Here is a 26,189-nt window from a genome sequence, read left to right as displayed (position 1 = left end):
GAGGGCGCCGGGTGGCCCCGTGTTGCAGGGCTCGAGCCCCCGGGGCCAGTGGACAAGCCAGGTGATCACAAGAAATAGGTCCAGTAGGACGAGCACCGGCGTACAGGAGACACAGGACTGTTGTCACACACTGTGGAGGCACCGTCACCAAAAGGTTAGTGACCAGAGGAAGTGATGTTTCAGGCTGACGCTGTGAGTTTGAGGACTATTACCAGTTAGCCCAAAAAAGAAGAAGAAAAAGGCATGCAAATCGGGAGGAAACCAGAAAGACACATTATGTCTAAAGGACAGAGTAGGGGTGGGGAGATTCTTGGCAAGCATCCAGATCACAAAGACTCTTAGAGGACCCTGGGTGTTTGAAGCCACCCCACTCCCCGAAGGTCCCGGGTGGACATGCATAGTTTTCAAGCAGGGAGGGGTGTGGCCAGGTTTCCCCTTAGAAAGGGCATCCTGTCGGGTGGAGGAGGACCCAAGAGGCATGGGCTGCAGCAGCCAGGAGAGATGCTCAGGCCTGCTTTCCTGAGGAGGCTGTGCTGGGCTGGAATGGGGGATGGTTTGGACCTGGTGGTGGATTGGTTGTTGAGGGTAAAGCACCCCAACGATGATTCCCAGTTTCCTGGGCTTGGACAGCTCAAAGGGATGCAGATCTGTCCGGGCAGAAGGGAAAGATGGATTCAATCACCGAGGACCTCCTGAGTCCGACAGCTTGTAGGAGTATATATTGGAAAAGGAATCTGCAACTCAAAACTAAGACGAGAGGTAGAGATTTTGGAGTCATCGGGATATCAGATGTGAACTAAAGTTGTGACGGGGGGTGGGATCCTCCCAGGGGCTTGTGTGGCATAAGAACTGGTAGGATCCAGGCTGAAGAATGACTAAAAGCAGCTATTTTGTTCTCCGTGGTCTCCTAGGACCTGGGGATGTAGCAGTGACCAAGGCCAGACAGAAACTCCCAGCCCACACATAACCGATACATCCTCTGGAAAGATTCCCAAGGAAGGGCTGGAACTCCCTGTGTCTCCCTCCCTGGCCCCACCATGCCTGTCTTCACTCATTCCATCTCCCACCCGGGGCTGCAATTGGGAAACCCGTCTCCTTCCCCCTTAGGAGAGAGGACGAGTCCTTCCCATTTTTCTCTTCCCACCTGTCTGGAAGGGCTGTTCCCTCCTCCTGGGGCCGAGTTGCAGAAGAGCAAAGGTAACCCTGCTTTGCCTTTTCCTGAGATGAAGATCCAGCTTCAGAGATCCAAACTTTAAAATCCGGGCGCTCCGAACAAGCAGCAGTTGCAAACGCTAATGAAATCCGTGACCTTGGCAGTTCTGACGCCAGCAGAAGGCTCATTAGCTCCTTGCGGCAGAACAAATCCTTGTCAGCATCAGGAGTCAGACCTGCTAAGGTTTTGTCACCACGTCTCTGGGGGAGACAGCCTCCCTGCTCTGCATATTGTTTTAAGCATCTTGCCACTACATTCTCTCTCGGTCTCCTTTTTCCGAGGCCAAAACCAAAGTGCCATTTGCTTCAGGTTTGTTTTTCATGGTCCCTGCATGAGAAAAGAAGAGCCTCGGTTTGTTTCCTTGTTTCTTGCTGTCACCAGCATAGAGTTGTTCCAACTGATACTACACAAAATCCATGTCTAACTTCTGCAAGAACCTAGACGGCTCCCAGGTGGCGATGGATGGCGCGTGGCATTTAAATAAGAGCTCACTGATTTTTCACTTTGCAGCCAATGCAGGTCATTTAGCAGTGGTCCATGTAAGGAAGAAATCGTTTTGGAGTGACAACGACTTTGCAGCTCAGAGATACCTTATAAACCAGGGCCACATATATAAATAGAAGCTATTTAAATAGATCACTTGAGAGCACGTTAAAACTTCCACTTTCCGATCATTCATTTTATAGAAAAGTTTAACTCCCAAGAACGTTTCCCATATACATGGTCATGTCTAAATATAGAGTCTGGAACCACTTTTTAAATGTAATTGTGAGTTTATTTTTTTTTATTTTTTTTATTTTTTGTAATTGTGAGTTTAAATCCGACATAGTTACTTGAACGTACCCTCAAGGCAGGGGTAAGAGATACAATACATTCAGAAAGCACCTCTGTCTTTATTCCTGGAGTTAAGGCCGCTCCTTGGGATTATTCATAAAACTGACCACTATTCATTAATAGAGTAATTGTGCTCTGCTATCCGGCTTTCTAGTAACCAGTATTTCTGTACAAGGTAGATCTGGAAAGGAGCCCAGCAGCAGGCTGCTTTACTTGGACCATGTCAGGCTGCCCTGGGTCCTTCCCTGAAGGACCACTGGCCACTAGAATTCTGAAGCTAGAGCTTTATGCCTTCGGTTTATGAATTTGGCTCTGTCCAAAGACCAACCGGTCAAGGAAAGGTAATATTTTAAGCTGATATGTCATCCTTGTGATAGACTGACTTAACTTGTGTTCTAGTAAGTGAAAGCCGTCAGTTGGGAACTCTTCATTAATTCCATCCCAAGCATACACACCTACGTACAACACCTACACACAAGCCATCCTGCTTGCCCTGTCTTGGTAAAGAGCCATCCCTCCATTTGAGAAGGAAGGCCTCTGTGTCCCTGGACAACCCACCTCCCCCCCAACCTCCTCGGGACTCCGCACCGTCAACCGAGCCTCCTCCCTCCTTACCTAGTGTCTCGACAGGACCACCTCATCTGGATTCTTTCCATTAAACACATCCAGTCTTGTCCCAGTAAAAAGTGTAAACCTCACCAGAGCCCACTTCACCTGCAACTCTCTTGTCCAGCCAGGCTTTGGGAAGAATCATGTCTCCTTGTCCATCTTCCCACCTCTGTTCTCAAGCCCCTTCAGCCTGGCTTCCAGTCCCTGCACCCCCTGAAAGAACTCTAGATGAGGTTGCTAACAGCCCACCTGGTCCTGGACCCCATGGGCAGTTTGCCAGGCTCACCTGACCCCTCGGCAGCACTCGGCACCCGTTCGTTGTTGGCCGTGCCCATCTTGCCACCTTGCTTCCAGGATGTGCTATGTTTTCACCTGCCCTCACGGCTTGCCCTCCTCTAGCTCCCGGGAGGGTCATTATGCTCAGTCTGAGTGGTAAATAGTGAGATTCTGTGAGGTTCCAGCCTCAGTCCTCTTGCCTCCTCAGGCTGTGCTCCATCATATTCCTGGCTTCAGATATTCTCCATATTGCAGACCAGCTCCAGATTTCTTTTGGTTTTATTTAAATTCAATTAATTAACATATAATGTATTATTAGTTTCAGAGGTAGAGGTCAGTGATTCATCAGTTGTATGTGTAACACCCAATGCTCATCACAGCACATGCTGTCCTTAATGCCAGTCACCCAGTTACCTCGTCCCCCCACCCACCTCCCCTCCAGCCACCCTCAGTTTGTTGCCTATGATGAAGAGACTCTTATGGTTTGTCTCCATCTCGATTTCATCTTGTTTTATTTTTCCCTCTCTTCCCCTATGATCCTTTGTTTCATTTCTTTTTTAAAAAAAAGATTTTATTTATTTATTCATGAAAGACAGAGAGAGGCAGAAACACAGGCAGAGGGAGAAGCAGGCTCCATGCAGGGAGCCCGACGCGGGACTTGATCCCGGGTCTCCAGGATCTCGCCCTGCGCTGAAGGCGGCACCAAACCTCTGAGCCACCCAGGCTGCCCTGTTTTGTTCCTTAAATTCCACATGAGTGAGATTATAAACTTGTCTTTCTCTGATTGACTTATTTGCTTAGCATAATATTCTCTAGTTCCATCCACATCATTGTAAATGGTGACATTTCTTTTTTTTTTTTTTTTTTTTGATGGCTGAGTAGTAGTCCACTGTGTATCTGTACCACATCTTCTTTATCCTTTCATCTGCTGATGGACATCTGGGCTCTTTCCATAGTTTCAGCCCCAGATTTCTCTCAATGGCCTCGACCTCTCCACGGAGGTCTCCACTGAGCCCGGTGCATGCACCTGCCTACCTGACCTCTCCACTTGGATGTTACAAAAGCATTCTGACTCAACAATCCAAACTCAAACTCATGGTTCCCTTCCACCCTTACCATCCTCCAAAATACCCTGCTGCTCTTCCCTCGTTCCCATCTCAGTGAATTGTTTTACCATCCATCCAGTTGTGTAAGCCGTGAAACCTAAGACAGACAGACAGATCTTATGTATCCCTGCTTCTCCCGCCTCTGTCCATCTACTCCATGGTCTGTCTGCTTGGCTTCCTAAGAACGGGCCATGTCAGCTGCCACCGCCTGGTTCAGGTGTCCCCTCTCCCTTACCATCTGCACAGGAGCCTCCTGTGGCTTCTTCCCAAACCGTCTCTTGTCCCCTCGCCACCAATCCCTTCTCCAGACAACCACCAAGGAGATCCGTTGTAAATCTGAAATGTTCACTCACCCTTCCCCTCACTGATGCTAAAATATCAACTTTCTCATTGCCAAAATCCCGAACACAGCCCCCACAGGCCACGCGGTCTGGCACCTGCCTGTTCCCCACCATCCTTCCTCCCCTGGCTGTCCACCTTCCAGCAACGTGGCTCCCTCTGCCCTTCACATCGGGGCACAGTGTCACTTCTGCTGGGGACCCTCTCCTGACCCAATTGGGTCAGAATCCCCACGCACGTGCCTCCTGTCGGAAGCCTTTTACTACAGATACGTGGCCTACTTACTTCCATGACTACCTGGTGAACGACTGCCTCACCTGGAGGCAGGACCTTGACCTGCTTGTCCTCACCCGGTGCCCCTAACACAGAACCTGGCACAGAGTTGGCCTCTAACAAATAATTTGTGAAATGAATAAATGGGTTTATTTATTTTTATTATGCATTTTCTTTTTTCTTTTTTTTTCTTTCTTTCTTTCTATCCTTATTTCTATCCCTCCCTCCCCAGCTCACTTGCAGTAAAACAGTCCTCATTCAGATGTGGCTAAGTACATAGCATATGTTTCTAAAAACCATGCCTTAGGCAATTAAATTGCTATTTATTATTCGCAGCGGAGTCCCACACCTTGTCCACGAGAAAGCAGGTTCTGAGCAGAGCGAGAACGAGAACCCAGATCCCCTAACTCCTGAGCTGTTTAGTGCTTTGTCATCACAATGCCACAGTATCATTTCCCTACCCAGTCTCATCTTCAAAGCCAAAACGACTGATTGCCGCCCGTGTCCTTCGGGAGAGCTTTGCTACGTTTTATAGCCGTGATCGGCCTCAATGTTCTCAGACCCTTTCAAGAGAAATGACACCTCAACAGAGGGCCTCATTTGAAAGCGTGTGTCTTTGACTCCGAGGCCTCCTAGCTAATGGAATTTGTCCTGCTTAGAGCTCAGTCACTTATTGTTTTGTCCCCTCCAAACATGACCCATAAGGGAAAGCAAGAATGAAAAAGCCAGCACAGAGCCAGGCAGTGGGTCCGGGGAGAGAATCGGTGGGCTTCTCAGCACAAGCCAGTGGGGGAACTTTCTGCAGATGCTTCTGGCCATAAGGCTTCTGGGATGCAAGCTTGCATCCAGAGCTTCAATCAGAACCTACTGACCTAAAACCCTGGCTTCACCCAGAGCCTGGGTTCCACCAAGTGGTCCCATAAAGCCACCTGCACATCCCTCCAGACAAAGCGAGCGTTCTGGGGTAAGATAAATGGAAAGGTGAGACAGGGCCTCCGAGAAGCTCAGTCTGAGTGTGGTCCTTATTCCAGACCAATGACATGGTTTCCTCCCCAGGTCCGCGAGTACTATTTTCGGAAAGGCTTAGAGATTGTGGAATCCCAATTTAGAGCCTCCAGTATTGCAAATTTCCAAAATATACAGCTGGCCCAGATCAGTGGGAAGCAACGGTGTCTTCATGGGACATTTGGGAGGGAACGTGACTAATGAACATGAAAACGCTCTTATAAACTGAAAAATGCTTCGGATTACAATTTCTAGCCATTTCCAGGGTGCTATAGTTTACAGAGCAGCATCTGACCCCAAATCCTTTCTGTAGCATCAAAGCCCGTGCCCTCCCTACTAGAGCATCTATGGTGATGACATGGGGTCTCACAAAGTCCAGGGCAATGAGGAGGATGACAGGTGACAAGTCGCATTGAATTTAAACTGCTTGCACTTGGTAACTCCACGGACGATGTTTTCACACCGGGTCTCTCTCGAGATTCCATGGTGTGGACGCCTTGCCAGCCGGAGACGCTGGTGGCCAATGCTGGGATTGGGGGCACAGCCTGTGCTGCCAGGAGAGCACCCCCTCCCCACCCACCCCGCCGGGCTCCTTCTCATCTCACACACACCTCCTCCCGGGGGTGAAGCGGGCTGCTCAACTTTGCGGGGGTCTTGAGATAACTGCCCAGAGCTTCAAAAAATGCAGGCATCTCCGTGAATACCGCGGTGCACGGTTTGTGTTGCTCATTCCTAGAACTTTTTGCACCACCGCGTGCCCGGCCCGCCTGCCACCGACTTCAATCCGGACGCAGGGGCCGCTGCTGGCTGTCCCCGCCCGCCACTGTTGCATCCTGGCAAGTTCACGGCCCTGCTGTGATGCTGCACTCAGTAGGGCTCAGTTACGGGTGCCGGCAGCAGGAGTGGCAACAGGAGTGTCGCTGCTGTTCCCGTCCCTTCCCTGGGATGGGCGGAGACCAGAAGAAGAGCACCTATTGTTCTTCGCAGACAAGACACACTGTCTTGCATCCCCCCGGGGCCATGACCCTCTTGGTGCTCTAACTGGCTCTGCACAAACTTGGCAAGAAGCGAGCTCTAGCCTGGGGGGGAGGGGGTGGAGGAGGGCAGAGGCCACGGTCCCCTAGTTAGGAGGCCACAGGAAAGAAAGGGATCTCTGTGAAGGGGAGAGTCCCGGTGGCCCCAGGCGGTGGGGGAGCAGGGCTGCAGAGGGCGGGGGCAGGGGAAGGGGGAGGGTCAGCTCCCGGACGCGCCGCCCGGTGCCTTTCCTGGGGTTGAAATTGAGGAACTGAGCCTGGGGCCGTGGTGAAGGCCCGCAGCCCGGGGCCCAGGATGGGACAGCGATTGGAGCCACTCTCCCTGCCTCATGTATCTACGCGGGCCGCCGAGACTAATGACCCAGGGAGGATACGATATGGTCCAAAAGCTTTTCCTGGATTTTTTCCGTAGGCGGCTGAGCCAGAGGCCGACAGCAGAGGAACTGGAGCAGAGGAACATTCTAAAACGTAAGTGACTCAGCCCCTGGCCATCGCGGATGCCGAGCGGTGGCTTCGGTTCTTGCTCGGGGTGGCGGCCGCGAGGTTTCTCACCTGTGCCCCAGGTGGCAAGGACCGCCAGGGGCTCTGATGCTTGCTGCCCTGCCAGCCTCCTGAGTTAGGGCATCCGGGCGGCCTCCCCGGCAGAGGAGGCGGGTGCGCGTGCCCTGGCTCGTGGGACGCTCGCAGACCGCAGAACCACCTGCCCTTTCGTGGGCTGGAAAGTCGGAGAAGCTGCAACATTAGAGCCAGTGACCTCACTAAATGATTTGGAGCAGAATCAGGGGCCCCTTCAAACCAAAACTGACCTAAAAGCCACAAGTACTGTGGCTAAAATAAGGTAGACAGCCATGGGAAACCGGGGCGGCTGGCTGCTGTTGATAAACCCCTCTCCTTCCTTTGAAAATTAAATGTAAAGTCGAGGGGCGCCCAGGTGGCTCAGTTGGTTAAGCATCTGCCTTTGGCTCAGGTCATGATCTCGGGGTCCTGGGATCGAGCCCCGTGACGGGCTCCCTGCTCAGCAGAGTCTGCTTCTCCCTCTGCCTCTCCCTCTGCTGGTGCTCGCTTGCTCTTGCTCACAAATAAATAAAATCCTTAAAAATGTTTCTAAAAATTAAAAAATGTGAAGCCTAGGAAAGCATTTCCAAGTGAGAATGCTTCAGGTCCACCTTTCAGGACTCATACAACTGGCCCTTGGTAGGCCGGCCAAGTGCTCTCGCCCAAGAGAAGCTGGCCGTCGCTCTGGCTGTGGCCGGAGAACATGAACGAGCCCCTTGTTTGGCTCAGGACGCAGTCCCTGGGATGGAGAGAGGGAATCCACTGAGTGCCAACCAACAGGAAACTAAAACGTCTCAGGGACACCGGGATTCCTCCATATGGTGGGAGCTATTAATTAAAACGACAAAATCTCTCTGCCCATGTCTGCCCCCTCATTATCACTACTCTCACCAGCACTGTCCTCAAGATGCTCTCAACAAACACTATTTTTAATAGTTTAATAGTTAATAGTTTAATAGTTTAATTCATGACCCTTTCTCCCTACACACACGTGCACTTCTAGTTTCTTCCTAGAAAAGAGAAATGCATGCTGCAGAGACTTTCCTAGGAATGCCATGCCGTGTGCACGCATGTGTGCACACACACACACACACACACACACATCCAACCACGTGAAACCTCAGTTTGAGTGGCTGGATATTTCCACTTAGACCAAACTAAACGCTCTTGATCTTGCTTTTCTACTCCTCTCCACTGTGGTCTTGGGAGTCGGTCAGCTTTGAATGGTTTGCTGAGGGTGAGCTGTTGAATTTCACCTTGGGGAGGTTTTGGGGTGGAGGGTGGCCCTCTGTCCACCTCCTGTCCCCCTGCTCCAGGCCGGCTGCTGCCTCCCCAGCTTTCAGGACTGGCCTTCCTCAGTGTCGGCTGCACCTCACCTAATTCCCAGTTCTCTAGGAATGTGTGTATATGTATTTTTTCTAACCAAGAGGTGCCCTTAGCAGTTTCAAAGCCTAATATACTGTAAAATGAATGAGACCTTTTTTCGGATGATTTCCATGGTCAGGGAAGTGTTTGGCCTGTGTGGTGTCTCCCTTTCTGCCCCCATCTCTGCTACGTGATCCATCATAAGCTTTCTGTGTTTGCAGAACAAGAAAGACATGTGTCTATTTATTCCTGAAGCGGGAAACCGGGTAAACATGCTTCCTTTCCCACCCACATACACCTCACCCACCTAACCCAGATCTGTTGTCTTCTGGAGGAATCTCAGTACAGTTTGCCTACCGGGCCAGGCTGTTTGGTGGCCTCCAACCTACTCCCAAAGAGGCTACAATCCTCTGGGGGGACTGTTTGGATTTCAGAAAATAGTGCTTCCCTCAGCAAGGGCTCGGGTTTTAGAAAGAGGAGGTCTGAAGCCCCCAGCTCCCTGGGAGAGTACAGGGAGACCACGGGTCCCTCACGCTGGGCTTTTATTGCCGTCTCGGAAGATACTCAGATCTCAGAGGCATCTAGTGAGCCCGAGCGGCTTAGATTCAGGCGACCCACGCAGCCGTCTAGACATCGTTCCCAGGGTCCCCTCCTGTTCTGATCCCTCTCCCTCCTTACCGTGTTGGAATGGCCAGATTAGAGAACTGCCTGACCAACTTCAGACAGGCTGATCATATCAGTCCCAAAACTTTTCAGAAATGAACTTCTACTTCCTATTAACTCTTCACTTTTCCCCTGTGTTCTGGACCTTTGTTTTCCTAATATTTGGGTTTGTTTTTGTTTTTTTTTTTTTTTTGTAATCTGTTCTGATTCTTAAACAAGAAATGTTTCATGGTCTGAGAGAACACCCTCAAACCAGTTCTTCTGAATCTTATTTTCTGAGCTTGAGATCATTTGAGGAAGCACATGTGTGAGGGGGCTGAGCCCTGGGGCCTGGGGTCTGCGGCCCACCTCAGCCCCACCCTGCCAACCCCCGGAGGGCAGCACTGGCTTTGTCCGGCAGCCAATGAGACACTGTGCACATTTGAGCACATAATGAGTGCACTCTGATGGTGGCAGCAGACAATGACATCACGGGCCCTTCCTAGCCTCTCTTCCCAGTCGCCTAATGGGGTTGTCTTGGTACCCTCAGCCCAAGAATTCATGGCCCTGGGTTTGTAAATGGCTTTGAACTAAGGTATAGATTGCACAGGTGGTAGCTGGCGGCCCCGCCCCCTCCCGGGGGGGACCTAAGAAACACACACACACACACACACACACACACACACACACACACACACACACGGGAGATGGCTTCATGCTCTGTGGTGGCTCTCAGGGGGGCTTGTAGGATGAGGAGGCCCCAGCCAGAGCCTGGGGCCAGGAAGCAGGAATGAAGAGGAGGGACCGGCCCCAAGCAGAAGACGACAAGGAGAAGAGGCAGCTTATTCTAGCAAGAAAAAAAAAGAGCTGGGCTGTTTGTCTAATGAGTTAGGTAGCCGTGTAGTGTTGTCGCGTGTGACCAGCCGCTTAACTCCCCCGGGCTTTCACATCATCATTTACAAGCTACGGAGTGCTAGGCTAGGCCGTCTCTTGGTCTCTTGGGCCCTCATGGACCTACTATCCCATGAGCCTGTACATTTTAACCAAGGGCCCTGGAGCCACCCCCTGGGGTCCTCACTATCCAGACTCAACATCTTGCATCCTTGGGCCACCTACCAGTGCACTTGTCTGCAATCTCCCTTCTTCTTTCTGCCTCCCAATTTATCTCTGATAGATTGATTCATACTAAGATGTCAATGGCTGACTAGTTTCATGAGTTTTTATCCAAGACAAACTTGCATTTTTAAAGGGAACTCTGGGAGGGAGATTAGATCTTTAAAGGAAGATCTTTTAGGAAGGAGCTCTCCTGGAGGTGAGGGGGGAGCAGGGGCAGGGGTGGGGAGGTTGGGGCCCTGTGGGGCATGTTGCAGTGGGGTCTTCTGGTCACCTTGGCCCACTGCAGGATGTGGGCATCCCTGGTGCCCCTTACAAGATCCTGAAACTGGACCCCACTCCAGGCACTCACAGAGGCCAAATTGTGCCCCTGGGGGTGTCGCTCAGGGCCTGAGGAAGTGGCCACCCGCAGCGTGAGTTGCCTCTGGTTGTGGTGGCTGCTGCCAGGGCCGGCAAGGAGAAGCTGGGTAGGACCCCACTCCTGGGCACAGCGGCTTCCCTTTTTTAGAGACCCGTTCTATCCTGAGATGACTGAATTGCAAGTGTGCACTGATAAGAGGAGTCGAGTTATTGAAACCTAATTTAACGACAGTGATTTCCAAATGAGAGAGAACAAGTGCCAAGTGCCCGGGGTGTTCTAGATTCCGTGGGTGAGAAGCAGAGACCCTCTTTGATGTGGTCTGATGGGCAATGCCAGGCTTCTACCCATGCCTCCAACCCCAAGCCCGGGAGGAAGATCACCCGCTTTGCTCACAAGGAGAAATCAGCCGCATTCCCTGCCCTCCAAATCTCTGCTCCATCCCCAGACCCTCTAACCTACGGCTCTTTAAACATCTGATGAGTAAGTCAGCCCACCTATTAAGCTGGGAACGCTTAGACTCCGAAGTCCTCTCCTGAGACACTCCCTAAAAAGTCTAAATGCAGGCAATTGTGTCCCACACTCTGGCCTCCCACCTGTTCTGTGGACTTCTTGGAAGAGTCAAAGAATTAATGGAATCAGGGCTTACGAAAGGTGAGCGCTTTGAAGTTCCTCGTGCAGCGCAGGCTGGCATTTGGCGGCAGTCGGGCCGCCTCCTGTTTCGGTGGCGGTGGCGAGTGGCAGGTGCCCCCGCAGGCCACCTTCTGTCCGGTCCCCACCGAGCGCCAGGCCCGAGGCCACGTGCCCACGAGCCCCTGTCGGGCGCTGGGGGGCCCACGGCAGAGTGGAGCAGGCCCCCGGGTCTCGTCCAGAGCAGGGAGCCTCGCCTCTCTCCCCAGATGCCCGGCCCCACTGACAGCAGTTGTAGGACCTTGCAGGGCCCTTGCGGGACCCACCCCCCTTGCCTCGCACCCACTTCTCAGCCCGCACGTCTGCCTGGAGACTCGACTGCCCCCTCCACGTGGCCCAGGAAAGAAATGAGTGAGGAGGCCCGCGGCCAGCGCACCCTCCGTGGACACAAGGGGCGGTTGGGAGAGCACCCCGAGCGGATGGTCGCAGGATTCGCCTGCGTGCGACTCGGTTTCCCAAAATCAGGGGCGTTCTTCAATGTTTCTTGCAGCTCGGAATGAACAGGAAGAACAAGAGGAGAAAAGAGAGATCAAGAGGAGGCTAACCCGCAAGGTGAGCGGCTTCACCCTGGGGCTGGGGCAGGAGAGCACGTGGCCCACGTGGCCCACGGGACGGATCAGGCGCTCCCCGCCGTCCTGCTCCTTGGCCCCAAGAGCAAGCGGCTCTCTGGACCCCACACGGCCTCTCCCGGGGACAGTGGGCAGCTCCATCTCATGCCCCTCAGTCCTTTCGGCGGGTCACATTGTGCTGCTTGATTTTTTTGGGGACACGCCCCCCTCCCCCACCCAAAGCAATTTAATGTCAGGTGCATCATATGTCAGTTAACCGTGAATATTTTGTTTTTTAAAAATTCACCAAATTCGCTAAAAGTTCACCTCACTGAGCACTGGAAATGCGTTCTCAGAATCAGCAATGCAAATATATTGCACTTATGTGCTGTGACCCAGGGAGAGGAAATCTCCCTTGCCCCCCGCCCCCCATACTATTCCTTACCTATTCACTGAGAACTCATTGACTTCATTAGGCCAAGTCCAGCACGAATTACTGAATTAGGAAAATGCCGAAAGTACTGAACAATTTACTGAAGGTGTTGGAAAAGCAGATAAAATCTTATAAAGCCAGAATTTTTATGTATGTTTAACCCCCAAAATAGACGGGTTGGCCAAGCAAAGTAGACCCAAATGGATCCAATTCTATATGAGTGGCCTAATAACAGACTCTTATTTGAAGCTATTCTTGGATGGCGTTGACGCATTTAATTAATTGATAGCACACAAGAAACAATACTACATTCTGTTTTTAATCAGCCTCCTACAGTGACCGTCTTGAGAGAAAGATACTCAAATCTTAGAGACAGTTAAGAGACCCATTAAAATTAATTTTTAAAGGTTTATTAATGGGTTTTTCTCCCTAGAAATATTATATGAAGGAAGAAATTCAGAGATCCTAAAACATGCCCTACAAACTATTAGGGTGATGATTTGTGTTTCTCGGCACTTACTCTCACTTGGAACATCCCATACATCTGGTGACAAACCCAGTGCCACCCCAGTTATAAGGAGTAGGACAAACAAGTGCCTGAAAGGCCAGATGATGGTGGCATCCCCCTGGACTGGCTCCTCTTCCTCCCCATTAGCTCTCCTTCCTTCCCCCCAAGAAAACTGCCTGATAATTTTTGCATCTGCCCTCCCTGGGGCTGGCATGGAGGATGAAAAATAATGACTTTAAGGGAAGGGAGAAGTGCTTTTAAGGGAGAGGCTGGAAGGAGCTTTTCCATCTGGTTTTGCCGACAGAGATGTGAGCCTGCCGGTAGGTCGGGACTTCATATGGCCTCCTGGCCCTGGGCGGGTCCTTTCCCTCTGGAGCATTGAGTGCAGCAAGACCAGATGCCAGTGGTGGTGCCCGCATTTCAGTTACCTGCAGTCCAAGGGTTTCCTAAGTGCAGCTCCATCTAATTTTAATGTACTAGTGAGAACAGTGGAACCCAGGAGCTGATTCGGATAGCAAAAGACCAGTCTTATTCTTCAGCCAAGTTGAGACTAACTTAAAAATTATATGCTCCGTCTTTTAGGAAATGCTGGCCTCCCCTTTTCAAAAAAAAAAAAAAATGCTAGCTAGCTAAATGGATGGGAAGAATGAAGGAGAGACAGAAAGATGGAGGGGAGGAGGGGACATGCACTTGGATCAAGTTGTATTGATAGTGGGAATTGGGTCTCAGGTAGCTTACTCTTCAGTATTTGGTTGCAAATGATATTTCTGCTGTAGGTTAAAATGCAATGCTACCGACCCCTGCTCCCTACCCCTGCTGCTAGCCCACCATCCCCAGAAACCTTACTTTGGCCACAAAAATTATGTCTTCACCCTCTAAGGAGGGAGCCCAGGTTTTTGTACCCCGAGGAGCCAGGAGCACGAGCCCAAGCTCCCAGGGAAGAGTCCGGAGGGGGGTGGTTGGTTGGTTGGTTCCACAACCCCTGAGACTCTCCCAGTGGAAGAAGTTGGTGCCTTCACTCCCTCCCTCCCTCAACGCACTTGGGTGCAATGCCTTGTTGATTTGCAGAGATGGTGCCTAATGTCTCCATGGAATTCAGGCATGAAAAATAGTCACTGACCTTTAGATCTAACATTTAGTTTCCTGTTCACTCCAGATTTCTGCCGTTAAGTCTATTCATAAAATATCCAGATCATGATTTCCAGAAATAAAAACTAGAAATTCCATGTTTAACCTTTCTCTGGTCATGGTGTATTTAGAAATTAACACCATTTGTCCAACCCCCGCCCCCCCCCCCCCCCCCCCCCGTGGTAAATCTTGCTAGTCCTAAGAAATACCAAAGGATTTCGGGTGGGAGGGGTATGGAAACAGCATATGTCTGTATGTATTTTAATGATAGTGCAAAAGCTCCCTGAACTCACATTTTAGAGAACGCATTTTCGATTCAGGATGGACCCATAAAGCCTGGGACACCTATGGTTTCCTGGGACAGGCCAGCACTGCTGCCAGAAGGTCCTGTCCTAGGAAAGCTAGGGCTCTCTCAGCACAGACTGGAATCACTTAAACTCAGGGAGCCACATGTTGTCCAGGCAAGTAGGCTGGTGCCACAGCCCCTGAGGCCTCTGCTTCCCAGATCTCCCAACCACCGGCCAGGAGGGAGCGGCACGCTGCTCTGGCCCTATCTGGAACCTCACCATGCCCAGCTCCATTCTGTCCAATACCAGCCTGGCAGTCATCTAACCCTGCTTGGGGTTAGATCTAACCATCAACCACTGTCAGCCAGCCGGCAGCAAGCTGGAGCGCTCTGGCACCAGCCGGGGGTACAGGGCAGCTGCAGGAGACTGGGTCAAAAAGCCAGGGTGGTTTGGATTCACTTGTGGGTGTTTGTTTCATGCACCTTGGCGGTGAAGATTGTATCTGACTGTGTTTTCTATTAATAGAAGTAAATACAGTCTAGGGCTTAGAGGAAAAATTGCTTTTAAATAACATGAATAGACGGTCTCCTAAAGAAAGAGCGACAGTGTTGCTCCAGGAGAAAAACCGAGTGGCAGGAAATGATAATAGAAACATCACTCTTGTGCCATTTAAGTAAAAGGCAGGGTGTTGGTGACTAGGACCTGGAGGGGGCTCCGTCCGTGTCCGTGTGAATTCTCCTCCTCCTCCTCCTCCTCCTCCTCCTCCTCCTCATGCCCCTTCCCACAGACCCATCCCGTAGGCCTGTCCCCCGGCTTCCCTGGCAGAAACCAAGCCCAGCTCTACATTTGTGAACTGGCTTTTCTTTGGAACTCCCTGACGGGCAGGGTCTCCTCTGACCTCCTAATCATCCCTGCATACCCTGACTTTGCATACTGTTTGCATATACACCTTTTTTGCATCTGAGACACACACACACACACACACACACACACACATTTAAAATGATTTACACACCCATCCTGCAGAGCACACTCAATTTGACACATGGATGTGGACTTACAAAACCAAAATGAGACAGAAGCACAATGGAAGGTGCCTGTCACCCATGGGGAGAAGTAGCACAGGTGTGGGAAAATCCACACCCACGCAGACGGAGGAGCTGCGTGCGAGGGGACACTGCAGTGTCGTGAAGAGCCGCAGGCTGTCTATCCGGAGAAACCTGTAGATAGCTCCAGGGGCAATGAAGCTCTGTCTCAGAGTCCTGGCAAAGGCCCAGGTCCAGGAGTCGGAAGCCCTAGGTACCCCCCGCCCCCAGGGCCCTGCCCCCTCACTCTTTGTGTCGCATCTTGTTGCCTCTCACCTCGCCCGCCCGTAAATTCACAGACTGACCCGGCAGCCTCAATTCCTCCGGCTGACGGGGTCTGTCTCTCTCCTCCCCTGCAGCTCAGCCAAAGACCCACAGTGGAAGAACTTAGAGAAAGAAAGATCCTCATCCGTTTCAGCGACTATGTGGAGGTGGCTGATGCTCAGGACTATGACCGCAGGGCCGATAAGCCATGGACCCGCCTCACCGCTGCTGACAAAGTAAGCAGAGGGCCCGGGGTGGGGTGGGGGGTCCTCATGCCTCAGTTGGCCCCTGTGTCGCGGACAGCTGCGAAGCTGAGGTCACGGTGTCAGTAATGGGGGTGCCGCAGGGCTGCGGGGCCTGCCTGCCGAGCCAAGGGCACCATGTCCCCAAACCTCACCCCTGGGCTCCAGATACTCTGCAGGGAGGTCACTGAATTGACTCTTCACGGCTCCAGAGAAGGCGCGAGACAGTCACAGATATGCTGCATGACAGCGGGAGGACAGGCAGTGTGGAGGCTGTGCCCAGAGGAACAGAATAGCCCCTGTATGGGCACACAACTGCTCACAGGTGCCAGGCTCCACACCTATTGTGGACCTTTGGTGAGCAGGACGCTGTCCTCGGAGCAGGATTCAAAAAACCACAAAGAGACAAACTCACTCTGTAAATTATTATAACCTGATGGTAGAAACGGGACACAGATCACAGGGACCGTGAAATCTGCCTCGCTACACTAAACACTCATCCATTTGGAAAACAAATAATCTGAAGTTGAGTTTGTTTTATAGGAAATGCAGGGAGGCAAAAGATTCATCATTCTTGGGGCACTGGGGTGCCTCAGTTGGTTAGGTGTCTGACTCTTGATCTCAGCTCAGGTCTTGATCATGGGTTCAAGCCCTCCCTCTACTTAGAGAGAGAGACCTCATTCTTACTTGTCCACTGGACCATGTATCAAAATGAACCTCTGCTTTGTAATCCTTTGTGACTCTAGTCCGGTCACCATGAGGTACTAACAAAAAAGTCTAAATTAATGACTATGTCCCATGTGCAAGTTAACAGTGGGAGGAGTCTGGGGTACACTGGGGGCCTTCTCTTAAAGAGTCCTGCCCATGAATTCCCAGAGCCAGTGTTGTTCTTATATGAACCACAGGGCGAGGTCATCTACAGCTCAGTCTCCGGCCTGACCAAGTGCAGGCAGTGTGAACGCAGGGAAGCTGTTGCACTCGAGTAGGAACGATGGGGCCAGAGGCAGACAGACTTTCCAGAGGTGCTTTCCACATGCTGGGTCCACCCCACAGGTCCTGAGGAACGGAAACCTCTGCCCCCTCTTAAACACAGCACTCCCCTCTTCCCTGTACAGGCATCTGTGGGAATTGACCCAGGGAACGGCAGCACCATCCACCACACATACACACACTCAGTCCCAAGCGGTTGTGTCACATACACAGGAACGCAGGAAGGGGCCTTGGCCCTTGTTGCCTTTGTTCCTGCTCTGATGACAGGGTGCTGGCTTACCAAGGATGAGGGATCAGCAAAAGTGGAGGAAAAGCACAGCATGTCTCCACACACACGTGCTAAAACTGTGAGCAGCAGGGAACTCTCTAGTTCCTCACAGGCTGTTGTGGCAGAGGAACAGGAAGCGGTGTCTCAGGCTGATAAACAGGCACAGAGGTCGTGTGTGCCACCTCTCTTGAGGGGGAGCCACACTGATCCTACCTAAGGAATTTCAGCCCCCAAGGAAGAAGTGAGGTTTCCTCCAATGCCAAACCTCCTATCCCGTCCATCCTCACCAGTCCTTTTGGTGTGATTGCCTGACTCTCCTCTTGGCCACTGCACATCTGCGGACAGTGCTGGGAGGAGGCGGCCATCCACACATGGCCCATGGCCTTGATGATGGCACAGCCACCTTAGAGTCAATGGAGCTGTCAACGAGTGGGGGCTTTATACATCACAGGATGGCGCAATCACCCACCCTTCTAGAAGGATCCATCGTGAGGCATCACCCTGCCCATAGTGAGCTCAGATCATTTCCCCAGGGAAGATGAGAGGTTGACATTTAAAGCCCCAAGGAGTGTGGGGCAGATCTGTGTGGGCTGTGGCTGCCTAGACAGCAGTGCTCCATGGAGACAGGAAGACAACACTTGGGGCAACATGCCACGTACCACCATTTACAATTTACATTTAGCAGGAGGGGGATCCTTAGTAGGTTCTGGGTGATTTTTTCCCCTCCCCATGAGAGAATTCGTGTTACGTACTTTGTCGAACGGCTTTGTCGAAGAACACAGAAAATAGAGGTGAACTCCTTTCCATCTGCCTCTTCTGCATGTTCACAGGATTTTCTTTATTCCAGGCTGCCATTCGAAAGGAGCTCAATGAATTTAAAAGCACTGAAATGGAAGTTCATGAATTGAGTAGACATTTAACAAGGTTAGTGTACCAAGCAGTTCTTTTCCCTTCCCCCCCCCCAAAAAAACTGTAATATTTGCTTCCAGACAAAACTATCCCATCTGCTTCTGGATCACAGGTTGGGTGGCAGGTGTGGCGCAAAAGAAGGTGAGAGGTCAGTGTGAAGTTCCCCTACGGTTACCAAAGCTCGGGGAAGGAACATTACAGCCCAGGCTAAATGGGAGCTTCTGGAAGCCTAGTTTTTAAATTATCCAAACTAAAGATCTGATTAAAGATCTGATAAGTGCTGAGCCACCAATGATGCCAGAGTGGGTTTCTATGGAGACAAGCTGAGAAGTCAAGACCAGTGAGAGTTTACAGCTCGGCCCAAGCCAAACCTGGGCAGAAATACCAAATCCACACGGGACTTTCAAGGTGGAGGTTCCCTCCTATGATTCCAGACTGAAGCATAGAGAGATTTAAGGGGCTGATATAAAGTCACATGGCTAGTTAGCAACAGAGACATCGACTTAATTCTTAGGACTTGTACTCACTGGTGAACATCTTAGAGAAACAGGACGTACCAATTCTATAGTGCGTGGACTCGGAGACACAGGCCAGGTACTATACCTGGCTGCTGAGTCCAAGCTGAGAGCATGGGCTGAGGGCTAGCAGGGCCATCCGGTTTGACCCCCAGGAGCTCCAAATTAGACCATCCCAAAATCAAAGGTGAATCCCATGGGGCTCAAGGACCTCAGGAGTTCTGTAGGGATGTGCCTTTTCGTGGAGGTCAAACCAGATTCAACTTGGCACTTGTCAGCAGTGGGGAATCTGAGGATGGGAAGCTTGGATGGAGGTGTCTGGCACCTTTGGCAGCCCCTTGGTCTTGATTTAATTATTTGTTTTTCTAGGTTTCACCGACCTTAACAGTCCAATTCCTCTTGAGTGCTATGCTGTCTTCAAAACATAAATTTATAAGAACCATAAGTGCTGGTATTTATTCACTTCCCCATTATGATGTAAATCTTCTGAACTGCCTTTTTTAAAAAGAAGAAGAAGAAAAATAAAAGGAAACATGATCAGGATTCTCTTTGCGAAAACGCGATGGTCACCGCTCCATGATCAGAGCTGCTGGCACCACCGCTGATACGGAGGGCACCGGCAGACCGGACTGAAGGCTTCCCAGCGCTCGGAGCGGGCCCGGTCCTCTCCAGCCAGGCCCGGCAGGCCAACCTCATTTAGGCTCATTTAGGCCCCAGCCAAGCTCTTCTCCTAAAGTGTGTGTCACCAGGGTCCAAAGAAGGCCGAAGCAGTGTGTTTGGCCTGGATATGACTGTGCAAAGCAAGTGGTCTGGTAGGCCTTCTAGACTCGGCCAGACACACTGGCTCCAGGCGCGGTATTGGGCTCGGGGGCCTCTTAGGAGGAGGATGCTGAAAGGGAGCACTGTCCTCAGTTGCCCCTGTCCTTCCTCTCCCTCTAGCCATCATCCATACGGTGAATGAAAGGGAAGGTGCTTTTCTGGGGGCATCTGTGGTTGACCTTTGGTCCCAAGAGCGTGTGCTCCCGGCATTGTACCTGTCGTGTCCCCGCAGACTGAGCTGAGCTGCCTTCCAGGGAGCTCTGGTTTAGAAGGGAAAACTGTCATCTGCTCAGTTCAAATTAACTGACCCGTCTGTGTCCAAAAAGCCAAATGTCACGGGTGATCTTATGCGCACAGCCACGGCTGTGGTACTCCTGTGGTATTCGTGCATCCGAGTGTAAGGACCCTGTTGAGGACAGAAAGGCTGGGGTAAGAAACTGCTTGGCTGACGTTCTTCATTTTCTCCGCGCACCCCGGGGTGAGTGACTGTGTGGAATGGAAGTTAACAAACAGCCTCTGAGTATAGGACCAATGCATGCAAGCCAGAAACCAGTCCTGAAAGGCTGGCTGTCCAGTCACTGAGGGACTGGTACTCCAGAACCACTTGATGGCCTTCTAGTCTCCTTTCTTTGCACTGAAGAGTTTCCGTGGAGGAGCTTCAGGGTTTGGCATATGCCAGAATCGTGCAAACACCAGCCACGCCTGCTCATGCTGTACCTTCCTGCTCCTATCTGGAGAGAATCCTTCCTCTCCCTCATGGTGCTGGTAAGACTGATTGGAGATGTCTCTCCCACTGTCCCATTCACTTGGGACCACAGGAAGGCAGTGCTCTTCTGACAGAGGGACAACAGGGATAAGGATGTGCAGTGAGAGGAAGGACAGCCCCCAAGCCCTAACAACTCTCTTGAGGCCCATTGCAGCTTCTTCTGTTTTCCTTCCTAACAGACCTCATAGGGCCCTCAGGCACACAGCTCTGCCTGGCTTTCTGTTGTGGTCTCACCGTTACCACCACTTCTCTGGGTAATGGCTCGCTCCCCTCCACACAGCCCAAGAGTCAGAGAGATGCCAGATTGGCCGTCACAAAAAGGAGTTAAGCGGCTCCCACCCCAAAACGTGTGGAAAGCGTTACTCTGGGGAGGCACACCCCTCAGTGAGGCCATTTAATTTTCGGCAGGCGTTAACAGCTCCTCTGGCCAGCATTAATCCAGGAGCTGGGCATATTTTGGGGGGGACCTCAGGGCAGTTCTTTAGGCAGTGCCCACTAGCCGTTGCAAAGCTGTCGTGCGCTTTTCTCCTGCCATCTGGAGTGAGCACGCCACTGCCCAGCCCAAGGAGGGCTGCCATCACTAGATCCTTTTTTTTTTCTTTGAATGTTGAATCTGAATAGTTAACTGTCGTGGGAAGGTATATTGTTCAGGGAAAATGTGGTCGGGATTTCAGTATGGCTGTGTAAACACAGTCTTCCCGAAAGGCTTACTGACGTTTGAATGTGCAAATGGTATGACGAAAGATGTAGGGCTCTTTCGTTTGACTTCTTTACGGCAGGCACGTGTTCCAGGCAGAGGTGCCTGCCTTGCCAGGATTTGAGTCGGAGCTTCCTGTGACTCCCAGCTGTCTTCGTGTGGCTCACAGGGCCCTGGCACAGTGGTCGGGCCTTCCCTGGGCCCAGGAGCGAGTCCTATGGGAACTCATTCCATTGCCTGGACTCCTCCTCTGAAGGCCAATGGCTTCTCTGCTGGCTTTGGTTCTGGGGCCTCTGAAGCCCTGGGAACATGATGCCCAGCTCAGTTTCCCTGCAGCCAGCCAGTAGCCCAGGTATCCTGCCCAAAGTGCAGTCCACTTTGAGCATGGAAGATATGGAACACAATTTCCACTTCCATTCCTGCAGAGCACCCTTTTTGAAAAGTCAGTTGCAGGAATTAGGGGTGAACCTTCCACACCCCTGAAATCTCACCTACCATCCAAGTGGGCTATTTCAAGCCCACTTTAGGGGGCTCAGCAATCTCAGTGGACCACAGGATGGGGCCTCCGTCTCTTTCCTTCTGTGAACTCTTGAGGTCTTTAGAGAAATCTATCCACATTTCTTTATTGCCATATTGTTAGGACAACTGGAAGAAGTTACAAATAAAAAAAAAAAAGTGAGATGGGCTAGGTGGTTTTAAAATGCATCCATTTTCTGAAAAAGCTGCAGTTCTCAAAGGTCTTGTACGTATACATTCCCAGTTGAGCCTTTTGTGATTTGGATTAGCGTGAGAGGAACAATGTGAAATTTCGCAAATCAAAAGGTTTCCCTCCCAAAATCAGACATTGCCCCAACTTCCCCACCACCATCTGTGACAGAAAGGACTGCCATTGGCCTACTTGCTCTTTCAAAATTGCTATCTATTCCTCTCCAAAGGCCCTCAAAGCCCTGTAAAACTTTTAAAACTTTAGCCTTTATGTCAAATTAGAGAAACCAAACAATGTGATGGTAGATGTGATAAAAACCTGAGTTTATTTTTTCTCCCGCTTATGAACGTGTATTTATATTTGCCGAATGAATATCGTGGTGTGTGCTTCGGTGAATGGGATTTCAGGCTCTCCCCATGCACAGCCAGTGGGTGAAGGTCACCTTAGATGACTTTTTCTTCCCATCTGTCTGTTAATCCCCAAACCAGTTGCTTTTTCCAGTTGCTTCCCGGGTGTCTGTACATAGTTTGTCTGTGTATAGGAGCGCTCTCCTGTGTTCTAATTTAACAGATGATGGCTGTATGAGGAAGACAATGTAAATAGAATACAAATTAAACTGGATCTCTATGGCCTAGGTTTTGTACATACAGAAACTGCATGGTATTTAAATTATTGTTTGTCTCTGATGATGTATGCAGTTTCTTTAAAAACAAACCAAAAAAAAAAAAAAAGTCTAAAAAAATTTCCTCGACTCCTGTGTGTTTTATCAACCACTGAAAACACTTTGAAGACTGGGTTTGGGAGGAAGGCAGGTCTGTTCATCAGCAAACAGAGTTATGGAGATGGAAAACCACTTCATGTATCAGGTATTATTGGGGGGAAGGATGGCTGTACATAAATTAGCTTTATAGGACTAAGATGTAGCACCCAACTGTCTGTTCTTTAATAATCTAGGAATAATGAATATAAGTTAACTTGTTAAATCCCTCAGAGTCATCTCTGTAATATGTGATATCAGACAGCTTTATATAGCAGCAATGGCTTGGGGAGCCTGTGGGGTGTCACTGCCCCAAAGCAAAAGTCCCAAACTACTTTGCTTTTGAGTACTTACCTCTGTCTCCAGGACAAGTCTTGAGTATTTGCCCTGTAAAGCTAAGAGCTTTATCACTTATCTTTCTGGTTCTAACTTGTCTCTTGGAAGGTTCTGGAGGGAAGCAAGAGGGACCTCAGTGCTTTCTGGCTACATTTTAGGTGGGTAAGGTTACTAGATATCATATGCTCAGTCTCCCAGATGCCAACTTAGTAAGTCTAGGTGGTCCTGAGATTTCTGCATTTCTAGCTAGCTCTCAGGACACACTGATGTTGCTGGTCCAGGAATCATGCTTCTGAGTAGCAAGGTGTGGAACAAAGGGAGCTGCTCTTCCTTATCCTGGGAATATCCAGCCTCAGAAGGTTGGACTGACCACATGCACTACTTACTTCTTTGCTAAGCAACAGCTGCAAAGGCCATTGGATGTTAGCCTTCTGCATCACTGCACCAGCTCTCACCTGTACTAGCCGCAGGGCTCCTGGAGCAGGAGTGGCAGCAGCAGAGAGGGCTGGCATTTACAGAAAGGGTTTCAGGTTTCAGACAGAAAGCTTTGCCCCCATCCTGCCCTCTGCTCCCCTCCAGAGCTCTCTGACTTTGATACATCTAATTGGCAGAACAGGACTACGGTTATCCCAGGGAGTAAAAGACCTATAAAGAAAAGCTTTGGTAACACCCCCAACAGGCTCTGCCCTGCAAGAGGGCAGGAAACTGACCACCATCTTGAGGGAGCCCTTTCTGAAGTAAACAAAGGTTGTGGCTACACATTCCCGATAGATAGAGGTGGCCAGTACACCCATCAGATCTGTTTCGTCATCCCAGGACAGACAAGTGGTGGCTGTGTCACAACCCGTAACTGGGCAATTTGGCTGAGTCACTTCTCAGGGCTTCACCTTTCTCATCTCACCAATGAGAACACAGATATCCTGTGCTATCCTTTAGGGCATCAGCTTGCTATGACTTGGGCTTACCTGAATTTTAAAACACTAAGCCCTTAGGAGAGAGCTTTAGATAAGTCCTGCCAGGGCACTCTCTTGAAGAACAGTGTGGATTTCTCTTTTTCAGACCACCTGCAAGTCTGACCTGCATGCCTGCTACCCCTCCTTGCCTTAGGTTGACCTCTTGGAGGGCTCATTGGCAGTGGGACCTGCCCCCTCTGCCATGTGCCTTCAGGGGGGCTCAGCCTGAAGCTGCTGTCCTTTTTCTGGGCAAAGCACCCTGGGGAGGGGAGGGGCTTGAGAACCTTGGGAAGTGATGCTTAAGTACAACCTTTTGTGTCCCCTCTACAATGCCTCAATTTCGGGGACATATCAGTGATATGTTTACACCTGATAATTAATCAAAAGGACAAATTTGACACCATGAACACTCCCTAGATGGCTCTCTATAGGTCCTTAGCACTCCCCTGGCCTCAGATGAACGACATTATCTACAGCTACAGCTCAGACCTACCCTGAGCTTCTGGCCTGGGTTTCCAAATGTCACAAAGTGGCAGTGTAGCATAGATGTTAGGAACATATGGTGCAGCCCTAGAGCAGAATACCCTGGACCTCCTGGCCCATCAGGTTACACCCTGTATGGTACCCTTGAGAATCCCCTGGGCTGTACCTGTCTTGGCTAGGGCACCCTCCCAATGCTAAGCACTCTGGAAACCTTCAGCCTATACCCCACTGCAGCTCTAGCTGCTCTCCGGGACACCCTCTACATGGAGCACCTCAGAAACTCCTGGTCTGTGCCCACCTTGACTCCAGCTGCCCCCATCAGAGTGCCTCCTGCATGGGACACCCCAGCTCATGCCCACTTCAGCTCAGGCCATTCCACCAGGGCAGCTTAAACACAGGGTGTCCTGAGATACCCCACCCCCGCCCTAGTCCATGCCAAACACAGCTCTAGCCAGCCAGTCACCAGTCATACACACAAAGTCTATGTAGGGAATGATCATACATAAAACCATTCCTTCAAATTTAGGAGAAGTAGCGGCTCCCCCTAATTCATATAAAGAAACACAAAGTCAAGCAAAATGAGGATACAGAGGAATAGGCTCAAAACAAACCTCAGAAATAGAAAAGGAAATGAAGATAATCATTTTACCTGATAAAGAGTTTGAAGTCATGGTCATTAAAATGTTCACATGATTGGAAAGAAGAATAGATGAATTTAGTGAGAAAGAAAACAAGGAGAAAGAAAAGATGAAAAAACTGGGTTAAAGAATACAATAACTGAAATGAAAAATACAGTAGAGTGAATCAGCAGTAGATTAGAGGATGCAGAACAGATCAGCAATCTGGAAGGTAGGGTAATGAAAAGCACACAAGCTGAACAGCAAAAATAAAGAAATTTTTAAAATGAGGATAGGTTAGGGGATCTCTTGAACAACATGTTCAGCAAACAAACATTGGCATTATGGGGGTTCCAAATGGAGGAGCGGAGAGAAGAGAGCAGAAAGTTTATTTGAAGGAATAAGAGCTAAAAACTTCCCTAAACAGGGGAAGGAAACAAACCTCTGGATTCTGGAAGCACAAAGAGTTCCAAACAAGAGGAACACAAGTAAGTGCATGCCACAACACATAATAATTAAAATACCAAAGATTAAAGAGAGAAATTTAAAAGCAGCAAGAAAGAAATAACAAGTTACACACAAAGGAAACCCTATAAGACAATCTGCTGATTTTCCAGCAGAAAGAAACTTTGCAGGCCAGAAAGGAGTGGCACGATATATTCAAACTGTTAAAAGAAAAAAAACATACAACCAAGAAAACTCAACACAGCAAGATTAGCATTCAGAATTGGAGAGAAATTGAAATTGGAGAGAGAGCTTTCCAGACCAAAAAAAAAAAAAAAAAGAAGAAGAAGAAGAAAAGAGAAAAAAGTTGAAGGAGTTCATCATCACTAAATCAGCCTTATGAGAAATGTTAAAGGAGCCTCTTTAGGTGGAAAAAAAAGGCCATAATTAGAAGAAAATTATGAAAGGAGCAAATTTCATGAGCAAATACACAGTAAAGGTAGTAAAGCAATCACTTATAAAGCTAGTGTGAAGGTTAAAAGATAAAACTTAAAATCAACAAATTAAAAATACTGGTTAAGGGTAATCACAAAAATTTAAAAATGTAAAATATACAAAATGTGGAGGAGGGAGTAAAAATACAGTTCTTTGAGAGTGTATTCAAACTTAAGTCATCAACTTAATACAGACTGCCATATATTTAGGATGAAGTAGCACTATATGTGAACTATATGTGAAGTATATATGAGCCTCATGATAACCACACACCAAAAACCTGTAATAGATACACAAAAAATAAAGCCAAAGACAGCCAATCATAACAATTAGAAAGTCAGTAATCACCACAGAGCAAGAAAAGCAACAGAGAACTACAAAAAACATCCAGAAAACAAAATGGCAACAAATACATACCTGTCAATAATTATCTTTTTAAAAGATTTTCTCTATTTATTCATGAGAGACACATAGAGAGAGGCAGAGACATAGATAGAGGGAGGAGCAGGGAGCCTGATGCAGGACTC

General features: G+C 49.8%; 1 protein-coding gene across 22 annotated transcripts in view; it reads left to right on the top strand.

Annotated features, from left to right (window-relative positions):
* The window catches only part of PHACTR1 (phosphatase and actin regulator 1), a 559,986-nt gene extending 537,756 nt beyond the window's left edge, over window positions 1–22,230 (top strand). For all 22 annotated transcript variants that reach the window (XM_072729123.1, XM_072729124.1, XM_072729127.1 and 19 more), the window contains 5 exons: window positions 7,102–7,157; window positions 11,903–11,964; window positions 15,761–15,901; window positions 18,013–18,089; window positions 18,959–22,230. In XM_072729123.1, coding sequence (XP_072585224.1) covers window positions 7,102–7,157; window positions 11,903–11,964; window positions 15,761–15,901; window positions 18,013–18,089; window positions 18,959–18,974 — 352 coding nt within the window. In that variant the 3' untranslated portion in view covers window positions 18,975–22,230. The remainder of the gene's footprint in view (window positions 1–7,101; window positions 7,158–11,902; window positions 11,965–15,760; window positions 15,902–18,012; window positions 18,090–18,958) is intronic.
* The last annotated feature ends 3,959 nt before the right edge of the window (window positions 22,231–26,189 follow it).

This window comes from Vulpes vulpes, chromosome 12 (genome assembly GCF_048418805.1).
Source record: "Vulpes vulpes isolate BD-2025 chromosome 12, VulVul3, whole genome shotgun sequence".
Taxonomy (NCBI): domain Eukaryota; kingdom Metazoa; phylum Chordata; class Mammalia; order Carnivora; family Canidae; genus Vulpes; species Vulpes vulpes.
The sequence above is the reverse complement of the archived record's forward strand: the minus strand, read 5'-3'. Positions and strand labels throughout refer to the sequence as shown.